The sequence below is a fragment of the Papilio xuthus genome, unplaced genomic scaffold (genome assembly GCF_000836235.2).
Source record: "Papilio xuthus unplaced genomic scaffold, Pxut_1.1 DF825946.1, whole genome shotgun sequence".
In the NCBI taxonomy this organism is placed as follows: Eukaryota; Metazoa; Arthropoda; class Insecta; order Lepidoptera; family Papilionidae; genus Papilio; species Papilio xuthus.
Window position 1 is genome coordinate 3,921,994 of NW_013532703.1, and position 14,950 is coordinate 3,936,943.

The window sequence follows — 14,950 nt, forward strand, 5'->3', positions numbered from 1 at the left end:
GACTTATACGACCAGCCAGCATTCCGAGCAGCCAAGATATGACAACCAAAATTTTGTTTAAAAATTGTTAGATTTCTCCAAATTGCTATTATGAAAAAAAAACATCGAATACTTTATTTTCTGAATGTAATGTAATTTGTTTAAAAACTTTTTTCTCGCTGGCAACACTATACATAAAACATTCTTAAATTAAATATAATAATATAATGTAAAATTATTGCTTAATAATATTGCTTTCATTTGAAAAATATATAAAAAAGCACTGATTTTAATACATTTCCATTTACGTCCTATGTATACTCAAAACTCTTGTAAAACATGCATTTTTTAATGGCAATTATAAATGTGATTCGAAAGTTAACCTAAAATAAAATCTAATTAAGTACTGGCTTGGAATGTTAAAAACACTTTTTGTTTTTTTTTGACAAATAAAACCATACACTGGATTCCGATTTAAAAATAATAAAATCCATTGTTATAAAATAATAAATTGAGTATTTAAAATTAATTTATAACCTATTAAATAAAATAACAAAAGATTAATTTAAAAAATAAAGCTGATAAATACGTTGATGTCAATAAATCTAAAATTGTTGAAATAATCTGTACATCCATTTATGTCATAAAATTAATTTAAAAAATTGTGTAAAACATTTTTAAATAACATACACCTATGTAGCTACCACCATCTAAAAAAACTAGAAAAAAAAAATAAACAACTTATTTAGCAATTCCTTCGAAATAATGTAACTTAATAGTTTAACATACCAACATTTGTATGAAGAATCATAAAAAAATATTAGTAATAAAAGCATAAAATACTGTAAAATAATTAATTGTAAATGAGTCTGGACTTTATAATATGAATTTCATGATAATTTTAGGGCTTTAATAACAAAAACTTCACTATTCCGAGTGTTGCCACTAAAAAAAAAATTAACTTGATGTTTTCATCGATTCATATTACAAGTAAATTAAACATAGAGCTTTGAAAATAATCAATACATACATAGTTACTTATTACGTTCAAAAATTATTTAAATTTAAAGCTAATTTGGGAATGGACAGAGTTTACAAATATAAAGGATCTCAATAAATTTTATCCAAGGACGGATATCGTGTTTATTGCACTTCATGGAATGTTTACTTTTACTTATTCTATAAACTATAATTAAAAAGTGACAAAAATACTATTAAATTGAAATATATCACTACGTGAATGTTTTCATACGTGATTTTTCGCAATTATCAGTGATATCAAATAGAATTTAATTTCTATATCCTTTTGACTAGAAATACTAGTACGGCTAATAATTTTGAAATAAGTTTTGTAACAGTAAAGGTCCGTTTAGACATAATCCGGAATCGTACGAACGCTCGGCAGTCGATTCATAGCGAGACAAATGTATTTCCCATACGTTTGTCTCGCTCTGACGCAACTGCCGAGCGCTGTTCGTACGATTCCGGTTTTTGTGTGAATGAACCTTAAGGTGATTTTTATATCTGACGTACATAATTTAATTCAATATTAAATTAGTTTTTTATTTTATTTTCTAAGTGTTTTCTTCAATTCCGACAATCTCTGTAAATATGTATGTTGTACTCCACAAACGGTATCTTCTGTTCTGCACTCAAGTAGCATAAGTCCTGGAAAAATATTCAAAGTATTTTTCATATGATTGTATTAAAAAAATTCTCGCTAATTCGTTTTGCAATAAATGTTATAGCCCGCGACTTCGTTCGTGCAGAATTATAGCAAACTTGACTAATAGCCAATGGCAGCTGCTCTGGAGATGCCTTCTAACAAAAATAATTCATCCATCCATACATCGAAACACACATTTATAATGTTAGTAAGAAGTAAGATTAAAATAATTATTTTATAGTTTAGATGGATATTATATATATAGTTTAGAGGTTTATTATTGAATGTCCTTACATAGATTACTAGAATAGTTTTTTTTTCGGTATAAGGTTCTCAAAAAACGATGCTTTTTTCCTGACATTTCAGAAGCGAAATACAGTTCACACGGAGAAAGTGGCGATCAATTGCTAGTCTTACTAATATTTTAAATGCAAATATTTGGATGGATGGATTGATGTTTGTTAGAGGGTATCTACGCCATAGATGTATAAAATATAATCTAGAAGAACACATAGGCTACTTATGAAGTTTTCTTTAAATTTCCCTCGGACAGAGTCACGGGCGACATCTAGTACGATGAATATCTTACCTTTAAAGGAGTGAAAGCAGCTCGTATCTTCATATGTCTGTCCATGTTGCAATCTAGGTTCATTTTAGAGGTCCATGTGTCTCCAGTGGGCAGCGGTTTGGCTATCTCCCTGCTCACCTGACAATTCTTGATAGTATCGTACTTGCAGTATAGTTCACATAGACGTACCTCCTTTAGTTTTGTTGTTCTAAAACATAGTAATTATTTGTTAGTGATATTAATTATTACTAAAGACTAATAGGGGATGGTCACTTGTATGTGGGACATAGCTTATATACAAAAGCGATTAAATATTTTTGAAAAATTGTCATTTTGGAATTCTAAAGTTACGATTTTTTTTCTTATAAGTTATGAAATTATTACAAAGGTTTAGTTTTCAAACATTATATTGAAAATAAAAATGTTTTTTTTATATTGTAACACTTCAAAATTTGCGTACAGTGCTAATAAGTAATCTGCAATATCGGTTGTCTATGGGCAACGGTTGCTTCCCCATTTAGGCGAATTAAATCGGCCGCTTGCACGTTTGTCATTTTATAAAATAAAAAAATGTCATTTTTTTTATTCCCACGTCTGTATAAAGTTACCTGAATGTGATAGCGAGTTCCTTGTGATGCAGACAGTGTGAGAGTGGCACGCCGTACGTGAAGTTGTGCAGAGCGCGCGCGCACACCGCCTCCGCGAACAGCGAGGTGTTCACCGCGCCCGTCGCCGCGCTCCACACGCCCACAGACACGCTCTCGCACTCTATACCAATATGTTCAGTCTGATAGTTGTCACAAATATTATTTTTTCATCTCTATAAATGGATAGGTTAAAGCTTGCAATTAAAGTTTCTGCTTCGTTCAGAATTGTGTCAATTAATTCTATCTATATTTTAGTTCGAATCCTCACCACCACTACCAACTGATAGCTCCGAAATGGCGAAAATCAAATAGCCACAAAATACCACGATCTATAACCCGTCCATGTATACGTCAGTGATTAAAGTGCAACAGTCGAATACTAAAAGATGTATAAAATCGTTAACGAACAATGATCGGGCAAGTTGAGTTGGAGCTAATATATTCATATTCTAATAAGATATATGTAAAACAGTACAATAAATATTTATTACAGTTCCTTTCCACTATTTTTTTACCTATTAATATAACTCATAGAATAAGCATTATTAGAAGTCATTTATTTATGTATTTGAAAACATGTATCTTACCTTGAGACAATGGCACCTCATCCGATTGTTCCGTCAAGGTCATCTCTTCAGAACTGCTCCTCAGCAAAGCTTCATTTGTCTCCCGGACCTCCCTCCTTCCTTTCGGATCTCTGTGACGTAGTTCCCTCTTCATCCTAACTTCTGTACCGTTCTGTTTATTAGGATCTAATAAATTAGATTCAGCCAGTATTTCCTCGTGTATCTGATTCCTTAGTGAATCGTTCTCATTCTTCAAAGCATCAGAATTGTTCTTCTCCAGTATCACGGGGATGCTTGGTATTTCTTTTAATGTTTGATCTAGATTTCTTGTGTACGTCTCGTTCACGTCTTTCTCTGGATTAGATCGTTCTAACGGTTCTTGATTTTCAAATGTTTGTGGAGGTTCAAGTCCGCAAGACTATAGTGGAACATTAATGTAAAATAAAATTAATTATAAAGCAATAATAAAAAAAAATCTTAGACATTAGTTAGAATCCTTTGGCGCGAATGACGTGCTTTCATTACAAAGGCAAGTGTCAGAATGATTAGTGAGGGGACATAAACGTCGACCTTTTAATAAGGCTAGTGTTGTGCCAGTATACCGGCACAATGTCGGATTTTCTTCCTAACATTATAAAATGTTTCCTCAAACTTTTACATATTCTAGAAAGAAAATGATCAAGTCGCCTTACCAATAAAGTAAATATCCATCTCGAAATATCCTTGATTCTCTATAGAAGCAGCATGAGTGGAATGACAAGTTGTTATAAGGTTAATTTTGCAATATGCTTGTAAGAAAAGTATAAAAACCGCAATAAATTATACATTTGTAGAACTAAAGTCCAATGGCATGAAACCCGTTAAACATTTAATGGCTCAGATTTCCAGTAACGTCTCATACTATAAAAAAACTAAGCCGCACCGTGTACCTTTCCCCTCCACTTCTTCGGTGTTCGTTAGTACGTATAATCAAATTCAATGGATGAGAAATTATGAAGCTAAAGAATTTTATATTTAATACTGTATAATCTTAAAACAGACATATTTTTATCATTAATTTAAACATTGAAACTATACAAAATAAAACCATAGACAATGACATTTTTAGCTATTGAATTCGACTATAAACTGTGTGGCATGCATTGGCGTTGCTAGAAGAGGGGCCGGGGGGGGGGAGGCAAAATGGTCAGTTGTTTCCCCAGATCTAACCTATATTATCAAGCCTTTGGTGTCATGTGTAGTGAGGTAGGTACCTGACACTCTGCGTCCAGCTCGTTGTCAGCATTGAGTGTGTACGCACACCCGCCTCCCACCACGTCAGCCACGCGCGTCACCACCGGACGTTCCGCACGCAGCGGCGCCAAGCGTTGCTCCATGTCTGGAAATTTCATAATCATTTACAATATTTGTCACGTCCTGGTACTAAAGTTGTCTATTTTACTAAACTACTAACTAAACATTAACTACAAAAAAAATATTAAAAAACAAATGATTTACTAAAATATATTATTAAAAGGAGTCCCTTTAGGCAAGGTCTAGAAGATACTGACAGCGTTCCCCCTTTGGACAGCTAAACTAATTCTTTGTACGAGGTAGCTGCCGGCTCTTCGGTCCCCTGTGATGTCGAAATAATGTCTAAAAGACGATACCAACAGAATTTGTTGAACGGACCGACGAAGCATTATCGAGATCGATGATAACTAGATACTATTACCCTTAATACATTGAGATGTGTTTTCGTTTGTTTTCCTTCAAGTACAAAATTAACAGTAGCAATGTATACGTTTCTCTTCAAAGTAGAACATTATCTTACAGTTGTCTATACACGTACGTACGTCGTGTAATATTATAAAGAGGAAAGTATAGATTGTTTGCTTGCATCGAATAGACTCGGAAACTACTGAACCGATTTGAAGAATTCTTTTACTGTTAAAAAATACACTATCTATGAAAAACATAGGCTATTTATATTTCTCGTATATAACAATATACTTACTAAGCACATTCCTGACGTAGTTCCTGGAGGCGTGCACCGTGGTGGTGGTGGAGTGCGAGGTGTCAGTCGGCGTGCTCGTCGTGTAGTCCGGTGTGGTCTTGTGCGGGCCTTTCTCTGTGCAAATTATTATTTACAATATAATATAACTAATATAATAAATGCAAATATTTGGATGGATGGATGTTTGTTAAAAGGTATCTTTAGAAGGCTCAATGGATCTTGATGAAATTTGGCATAGATGTTGGACATAGTGTGCTTAGAACAAATATTCTACTTATTAAGTTTTTTTTTTAATTCCGTGCGAGTTGCGGGCGACAACTAGTGTAAAGAATAAACGCAAATTATGATTTGGACTAACAATTAAAGAGTAAATACATCGTCAATTTAATTTAGCAAATTATTTTATAATACCCTGCTTACCTTTGACACTTTTCTTTGCAGCGACATGTTGTGAAGGTTTTAAATTCTGTAACGAAAAGTAATCGTGTTTATCAGAAGAAATAATCGCTCAATCAAAGCTAAATGGCCTTTTATCAGCCTTCTTTAGTGAAGATATCTCATAGTATCTGCTTAAGTAACATTTTAACAACTCTGAGTTCGGTAGTAAGTCTATTTAACTATTTGTTGTTGGATAAAGGGCATATAAGAAAGGTAGATAAACTAATATAGAAGAAATGAACAGACTTGTATTTGGTTCTGGTCGGGAGGCGTGGCTCTGTGGGCGGGGCCGCCGTTCACATTGAACTTGCCGTAATGCGGGTAGTTGGAAAACTTCTCATGCAGTCTGATCTCTTTCATAGACAACAACTCCTGGTGCTCTCTGAAGTATAAAGCTGTCATCACTACGAGGCTGAAAAAAAATGTTAACCCTTTAAATACCACAATGATGTTTTTGCATTTAAGTAAACTGGATTCAAAGGCGATTTAAAAGCATTGAATGTGTTCCGAACCCAAAGAACAAGGATTGGAAGACGGTGTCATATTAAAGGCAGCAACTTAGCACTTTATGGTCAATATACCGTTGGTTTCTGAGACAAAAACCTCTGTATAAAACATATCATCATCCCTGTCATTATCTTTGATAAAACAGATATAACAATATGTTTCAAACAGAGATTTTTGTTTCAGAAACACAAAGTTAGTGTTTTAACACTTTGTATCTTTTGTAAAAAATATTCTTGTGCATTGAAAACTTACCATATAGCCATAATGAAAATCAAAATTGTGATGACGATTTGCAAGAATTTATTGGAAACTAATTCACTACTGGCATCGCCGAATCTATCCTTCCTTCGGCAGCAGAATGCCAGTTTGCTGTTGTAAGCCAAACTGTCTTCATCTCTCAACCATAGACAAGAATCTTTTTGTTTAGAAACAACACTATAAGTTTCGTCTGGCTTAGGTGTGGGACTCGACTCCAGGGAACTGATATAAGTTGGATAATCAGTACTTTCCACTTTATCACTTTTATTTGAATGATATCTGACGCATGTTTTATTGTAGTTGTAATATTTGCCGTATTTAGTGTAATTCCCGTGACAATTCTTGCATTGCTTTCGTGTATATTTGGGTGAGTTGTGACTCAGTTTGTGGCAACACTCGTGTTTGCGAATGTTTCTCGCGATGTCGCGTATTTGATCTATTGATATGTTGCCGTCACTATAGAATGATTTTGAGGACGTCGATAATCCGGAGAAACGTGAATCTGGAATATAAATTATTTTATTAAAATACTAGTTGACGTCCGCGACTCCGTTCGCGCGGAATTAAAAACATAATTAAAAGCTTGTGTCTTCTTCTAGATTATGTTCTACATATATGCCAAATTGCAGCAAAACACGTGCCGCCGTTTTGTAGATACTTTCTAACAAACATCCATCCATCCATCCAAAAATTCATATTTAAAATATTAACAATATTAAATTAGTTTGTTATTTATCCGATAACATAGAAAAGCAAGTTTGAAAATATACAAACGCAAAATCAGAAAAAACAACGAAAAGACGTTTGATGTAAAGATTATGGTCTAAAAAAAACTTTATACGCTGTGAAAAGTCATAGTAATAGTGAGAAAATATTAATTTAAAATAAGATGACTACCATTGCTGAGGCTGGACCTGGCGCTGTCCCTGCGATGCAGCCGCTTGCTGACGCGCTCGAGCTGCTCGATGCGGGACTCCAGGTGTCCCGTCACCTTGCACAGCTCCTTCACCGCGCCCAGGTTCTCCATGAAGATACGGTCCTGGACATAACAGTGCCAGACTCTAGACTATCTGAGACCAAAATCTCCATTTGAAACATATTATCTCTGTTTTGTCAATGATAATAACCGGGGTTGGATTTCCGATATGTTTTATATATCATATATGACAGTAAAAGCCCTGATATTTTTTTTGCGGCCACTTGAGTTCGCCGAAACAGCGAAACGAAGGCTGCTTGTAGACATCCGCAATTGCAGATGTGTTGTCTAACTTTAATCGATGGAGGAACTCATAGAAAGAGAATATTTCTCTTTCCAAAATGTCCTCTCCTCTGCCAAATCCTCTTCCTCTTCCAATCATTTCCATATAAGAAAAGGGCGGGAAAAGAAAGGGGACTAAAATTAGGCCTAAAGCACACACTCATCAGACTGTACGCAGAATGGTTTCCACTTGACGCATGTCTTCTCATGCATGTGTGGTGATGACATTTCAGCGGGCGAACATTTGTACAACAGATGTTATGGCTGACATCTACCACTGTTGATGCACTAACCTTGTTGACGACGAGGAACTTGGGTATGGTGTCACCGTTGGGCAGTGTGACATCGCCCGCCTCCTTCACCGCCTCGGGTATGACACGTCGCACCTCCTGCGCGATGACACCGGTGTCTGCGTGTGGTGCAGCGCGACGCGGGTCATGACCCAGCAGACCTGAGTGCTCCGCGAATGACGGGTCGTAGTTGAATCTAAATAAAATTCGTTATCCTGATAAGTATTCGTATTTCCACTGAGGAAAGATTATGATAACTATTGTCATTGTTTTCACTGCAGAAAGAGATAAAAATATATTACATGTGTTTTTCATTGGAAAGTTACATCTGTATAGATACTGGATGTGGCGAATTCGTCGGCGCGTTATTAAAGAAAAATATTAAGTAGTGACGTGATATTCCAGACTGTGTTTTACATTTGTGTCTTTCATCGAGATCTGATTATGATGATACTTTTTAACAAACATCCATTGAATCAAAACATTCGCATTTATAATATTAGTAAACGATGTATATTTGAATACTGACTTGACGACCCTGATGCTCTGCACGTTGCGCAGCTGCTGTGCAGTATCCAGCTCCTCAATGTTGTGTTTGGCGCGCGCGTCCGACGGGTGTACGATGTGACCCATTACTTTTAAGTTTCCTGCAATAATATGATATGAGATTAACCACATATTTAGCAAAAAAAATAGCAAGCAATCGCAAAACCTGATTTTAGTGAGATATTTGTACTCTTCGAATTAGGATCGAATATTGGGATCGGACGGTGGATTGAGACTGTTTACCATTGATGACACAGGACTCGTCAGGACGGTCAGTGTTGATGCCGACACGGCCGGTGTAATGCACGCTGTTGTCGGACACGCCGCGCTGCCACCACCCCTCCGAGCAGTCAGACTCGAACTGTCCAGGATTCGACGCCTAACGCACAAATTTGCACCATTAGCCTCACAAACTCAGCGAATTTCTGTTAATCTTCATTTGTTAACAGATTTAGATAAATATAGCAGCTTATACTTAAGGATATGACCTGAAAAGTTCTATAAAAATTTAAATTATACATCTGATTTCAACGGTAACCACGCGGTAACCACGATGTCCCTTGAGTTACTTCGAACTCATAAACCTAGAAAAGTTAGTTAGTTATAAATTCCAGAATATTTGACTCGACTATATAGCCCACCAGCTACAATACCATTAATTTTTAACTGGAATGTTCAGTTAAAAGTACGTGTCTAAGAGAACTGTACAGTTTAACTGACAATGTTGCCTACACACATACGAATTAATCGAAGAGTCCGACTGTGCAAGTAAAACTGAATATTAAAATCATCTTTAATCATCTTGATTAATCTTACCCGCACAATAATACGATCGCTGGCGTGCGCAGCGACCATGTAGTGTTGTGTGGCGGCATGTGCTCGCAGCGCCACCACTAACTGGAAGTGTCTCTGGTCGGGGTTGGGTCGTCCCTTCTTGCGCATGTTGTTGTTGGTCGTCTCCGCGAAATGAAGACGACCCACCGTCACTTTAGCACAATCGCGACGAAGTTCCACACTAAAAGGGACACCAGAAAATTATTAAAAAATACCAAAAATATTTTTTTTCTAGTACATCTTATGTGGAAAAATGCGGCAAGGATTAACGCGATTTGCTATGACTGAAAATTGTATAGAAGATCTATGTATACTTGTATCAAAGTAATTACAAAGCAGTTGTAAGTAAATCTAAATACTTACGGTACTGGGTGAAAAGGTTTCTTTGTTCTATCCGATTGACTTTGTTCAACTCTGACTTCCTGACTTGGATCCTCCGCCTAAAAGTAAACAGTAAGGTTACCAACCAACAACCAACATATAATTTCCTAAATATATTTTTTATTTCATACACTAATAAAGCATACCTTAACACCGTAGAAATGTAAGCAGAAATTATTAATTTTCTTAAATCCTTCAGTAGTCTTGACGTATTGCGCCTCGCCCTGAACTTGTATTTGACATGTCACTTGGAAGTGATTCTTCTTTTGACAAACGAAGGCTTCGTCTATCTGCGAGTAATTGAATCCTTTATCTGCTCCCACCACGTAAGAGGGATTCGGTCTGAAAGAAAGTAAAGAATAAGAAGAATCACCGCGAATACCCAATGTCTACTATTTTAATAATAATGCCTATTTAGACAAAGTCATTAGCTATCAATTATGCGGGGTTAGGCAAAGTGCATTGGATCCGTAGTGATGCCATAACGAATTATATAGATTTTGAGGTTCGCTATGGAATCCCTTCTAAGCGAATACACTTTGTCTAACCCTCATGAACGTATTAGACAATTTGCAATACGCTAGTTAAAATAAACTTATAACAGTCTGAATATTGACGACGGGAAAGTAGAAAGTCAAATCGACTAATTGGAAACCACTTTAATGTCAAGGTCACGACTTAGGCCTGTTATTATATCTAAAATACATAACTATATATATAGATCTACTTACAGTGGTTTGAGGTTACAGTCATAGAGTAGATGCCATGCGGATTGTTGGAATGGCGCAAATCTGATGCACTGCATGGGGACATCGTCACCAGCCTCTGAACCGTCAACTGAAGGCGGTGGCCGGGGGATGTGGCTTCCGCTTTCTGGTGATAGTGCCGCTGGAACGAAAACTTAGACCATAAATATTAACATAATAGAGAAGTTTCCTGATGTTGAAAGTAATATATGCAAACTATACTTTTTATATTTATCTATTTGTTAAAAAAAATACTCTTTTTTTGTTGTGAACTTTACTCTATGTGTAGAAAATAAAACCGAAACCAAAACCGAAAAAGACGCTATTAGACCTTTGTTGTGATTCTTGGTAGTAAGGTCTTTGCTAAGTAATGGACATTATTTGTGTGAGGTTGTTAAATGCTCCATTTGCTAAAATGTGTGATCTAATTAAACAAAAGCATGTACCTGGCTCACATTTAATATCCTGCGAGTGCTTCCTCTTCTTACTGCTTGGCTCCTGAAGGTTGGTGTAGACCGGCGTCAGCGTGGCTCCTTCATGGCCTATCGTAACTAACTGCGGGTTGATCAGGCCCTGGTCTAACTCTGGCATTTCCACTCTCATATGATTGTATCGGTTTTGATAAGTAATCTGATCCAAGCCTAAATCATGCCGGACTGTACGTATGCCGAGTTCCACAATATTTGGATCTTGAGGTAAAACTACCACGTCATTAAGATTTCCCCTCAAGACTTCATGGTCTAGGTTATCTGATTTGAGTTCTTCGTATATATAATCGCCATTCTGTTGTAGGATCTCGTGTGTTGGGATGTGGTCGTGCACTAGCATGTAGTCCCCGGCTAGCGCGGTTTGGGAGACGGCTATGTGCGCCGCGTGCCCCGGTTCCGAAGGACTGTAGGGGTTCTCTGATCCGGAGTCCGGTGGACTTTCTGGCAGTTGATGGCCCCTATGGAATAATGATTAACGATAGTAACATTTGAATACTTTAAGTTACTTAAGTAACGACAGTAACCTTCATGATTTTCACTTACCCTAGTCGGCGCGCGTCGAGCGGCTGCGGCGGGTAGCAGCCGTCGCCGACGGGGGCCATGAATGCCTCCAACTCGTCTATCAGTCCCGGACCTAGGTACAAAAATACACTATTAAAGCTTTACATACAGTACAAAAATGTTTTTTTTTAAAATGACCAAAACTTATAATCGTATTCGTGTTTAGTGCAATTAGGCATTTTTTTATTTCACCTTCAAACATCTTTTTGGTGATTTCGTTGACTTACAAATAAACATTCCATGAGCTATAATTTTGTCTTCACATGCGTGGCGCGTTGGACCGTTACACTGCAATGGACTTTGCTAGAAAATACACAATGTTTTATGACGCGTATATTTATGAAATACTCACATGAATTTTATAGGTTTTAGGACTATTCCTTAGTTGACTGTTAAGTAAAAAACGTTTAAGAAAAAAATAACGCTTCTGTACTTTGGACTTGCTCTCTCAAATCTTGTATATTTTATACTTCTAGCGTTAATATTTTAGCATAATTGACGTTTTAAAAGTGAACTAGTTTTGCGTAAGTATACGAGTACAATGCAAATTAAACGACGTCGTCATTATCGAATAAGAGAAATCATCGTCTACCTCTATGGGTCATAGTCGTGAACATATCCGGGTAAATTAATAAAAATGTGGAATACCTAATTATTCAAATGAATAGCGTCTAATATATTACCATGAGTATCGTGATTATAATAATTGAACACGTGTAACATGGAATACCATAAACGATAGATTTGCGTAAAATGGAATACACGTGTTAAACCTTGTACAGAACAGTCAAAGAATTAAATTCCCTTCCCACTAAACATCGAATTTCCTGCAGAAAAGGCCATTAAGACGTTGTTATGGCAAGTTTTTTTTAAAAGAGAAGGGGGCAAAAGGCATGAACACAAGATAGTCATCGCCGACTACAGACGTCCGCAAAGTACCTCTAGAACTCCACATGTGTTGCCGGTTTCTGAGTAAAAGGTACCATCAGGGAAAACGGCGGTGTCCACTTTAAAATTGGTAGTCGTTTGAAAGTTTCGTAAGCATTGAGATAATGACGCGGAAACAGGACGCAGGTAAATGTGTCTGTACAAAAAAGATCGGTCAATGGTAAGCGACTTTTTACTATTATGACTTCGTTTGCGCAACTTACTGCTGCGTAATTGATTATTTTGAAAGAAGAGGCGGAGTTTATTTCGTTGCAAAGAAAGAGGTGATTTTTCTGTTAGTGGACCCTGGAGAAGGGCCCTAACTGTACATAAGTTTTCGACTTATTTGCATTGTGAACGTCAACTTAAATAAATTTATGCAACAAAGAAATATGAGGCTTTGGAAATTTCCCAACAGTTTTAATCACAAGTAAAAACAGAAACGATTATTATAATTATCCGTAAATTTCCACTGATGAAACATTTTACAAAAAACATATTATCATCTATCTCATTCACTTGAAACAAAATGAAATAGCAAGATGTTTTTGTATGGGTATTTCATCTGTTGAAACAGTTAAATTGCCCATTAAATTCTAATTGGTGTTTGTGCATGAAGTCGCTATACATAAATAACAAATCTACTTAGTAAAGTCCGTGACCAACAGCTACTTAATTTTACTATCAAAAATTCTCAATAATTGAAAAACATTTCTTCCCGATCTAAGACAGCAGGCGTAAATAAAGTACAGGTACATTTATCTTTACGCTGGAGGTATGATTATAAATGCGAATGTTTAGATGGATGGATGGATGTTTGTTGGAAGTTATCTCCAGAACTGCTGAACGGATCTGGATAAAATTTGGCATACGTAGAGAACATAGTCTGGAAGAACACATAGGCCACTTATTGAGTTAATTTTAATTCCGCGCGGATGGAATCGCGGGCGACAGCTAGTGCTTTAAAATAAATGTATGAATTTAAAAGAAGCAGCATCACGCCAAACGACAATTCGACAATTTTCTCTATCTCTGGATAACAAGGGTAATGGGTTTTTTGTTTACACATTGTGTAAATCCACAAGTTATGTTGTCATCAAAACATTGTACTTAAATACTAATAACTCTACAGTTTTTAACATTCTTTATTTAGGAAAGTAATGTTAAAAATGTATAGAGAGAGGATATTAAATAATTCAATGTGTGTGGCAGTACAATTGTTGAATACATGCCGAGTGAAAGGTACGCTGTGCGGGGTGAACGACTGACATACACACTTTTATCGAAACAATGATGTTTTAGTTACACAGTTTCAGTACTGATTGTCTTAATTACGTATCATATTTAGTTAGCCATTCATAACTAGCTGTCGCCCGCGACTCCGTATGCGCAGTTAATTAGTAACCTATGTGTTCTTTCTGACTGCGTTCTTCAACTGTGTCAAATTTCAGCGAGATCCATGGACTAGTTCTAGAGATACATTCTAACAAACAACCATCCATCCAAACATTCTCGTTTATAATATTAGTATTATTTTTTATCCTTCACTTTTTTGGTTGTTTTTCCTGATGGTCATTTGTTTTACATTGACTTAACATCCATAGATTCGTTTTAAATCGCGGATGCAAATTATCTTTTAATTTAACTGTAATTTCAATGCGCTATAATATAATCGATATGTAACATAAATCACAATCGATAAACGTAAATGCTCCGCATAAATAAAATTCACACCTTCATAAAACTTTATCGCGTAATGTAAGTTGTCGTTTGAATGTAATTGAATATAAAAATACAGTGTTAAAATTTTTACACGAGGTAGGTATATACCTATAATAGTTGGCGCCTGATCTTCCGTTCGGGCAGAATAAAAAGAATTAAAAAGCCTATGTGTTTTTGCAGACTATGTTCTACTTATGTGCCAAATTTCATCAAGATCCGTTGAGCCGTTCCGGAGTTACCTTCTAGCAAACATCCATCCATCCAAACTTTCACATTTATCATATTAGTAAGAAAGGTATTGAAATCAGTTTTCTGTTTTACTTAATTACACTTAAACGCGCCTGATGCGACGTACATATCTCGCTGAACTTTGGCATAGATGTAGAACATAGTCTGGAAGAACACATAGGCTAATAATTAAGTTTTCTAATTCCGCGCGGACGGTGCCACGGGCGTCAGTTAGTTAAACTATTTAAAAAAGAATCTTTAACTTAAATTGTTGATTTAAAAATTCCAACCAATAGTTTTTTGACAAAGAAATAGAGAAAGTTCTATCAGAAACGAGGAAAAAG

General features: G+C 36.1%; 1 protein-coding gene across 2 annotated transcripts in view; it reads right to left on the minus strand.

Moving 5' to 3' along the window:
* Nucleotides 1-620: 620 nt before the first annotated feature.
* The window catches only part of LOC106124574 (uncharacterized), a 32,243-nt gene continuing 17,913 nt past the window's right edge, over nt 621-14,950 (minus strand). Inside the window, exons 2-20 of one of the 2 annotated variants that reach the window (XM_013321393.1) lie at nt 11,712-11,802; nt 11,136-11,626; nt 10,666-10,822; nt 10,081-10,276; nt 9,917-9,993; nt 9,536-9,734; nt 8,963-9,098; nt 8,703-8,820; nt 8,177-8,369; nt 7,523-7,664; nt 6,620-7,127; nt 6,107-6,272; nt 5,843-5,888; nt 5,423-5,536; nt 4,680-4,804; nt 3,448-3,844; nt 2,822-2,981; nt 2,235-2,421; nt 621-1,647 (exon numbers count right to left, since the gene is read on the minus strand). In XM_013321393.1, the coding sequence (XP_013176847.1) occupies nt 1,567-1,647; nt 2,235-2,421; nt 2,822-2,981; nt 3,448-3,844; nt 4,680-4,804; nt 5,423-5,536; nt 5,843-5,888; nt 6,107-6,272; nt 6,620-7,127; nt 7,523-7,664; nt 8,177-8,369; nt 8,703-8,820; nt 8,963-9,098; nt 9,536-9,734; nt 9,917-9,993; nt 10,081-10,276; nt 10,666-10,822; nt 11,136-11,626; nt 11,712-11,802 (3,584 nt within the window). In that variant the 3' untranslated portion in view covers nt 621-1,566. Of the gene's footprint in view, nt 1,648-2,234; nt 2,422-2,821; nt 2,982-3,447; nt 3,845-4,679; nt 4,805-5,422; nt 5,537-5,842; nt 5,889-6,106; nt 6,273-6,619; nt 7,128-7,522; nt 7,665-8,176; nt 8,370-8,702; nt 8,821-8,962; nt 9,099-9,535; nt 9,735-9,916; nt 9,994-10,080; nt 10,277-10,665; nt 10,823-11,126; nt 11,627-11,711; nt 11,803-14,950 lie in introns of both variants that reach the window. The other variant, XM_013321392.1, reaches the window with a different exon arrangement.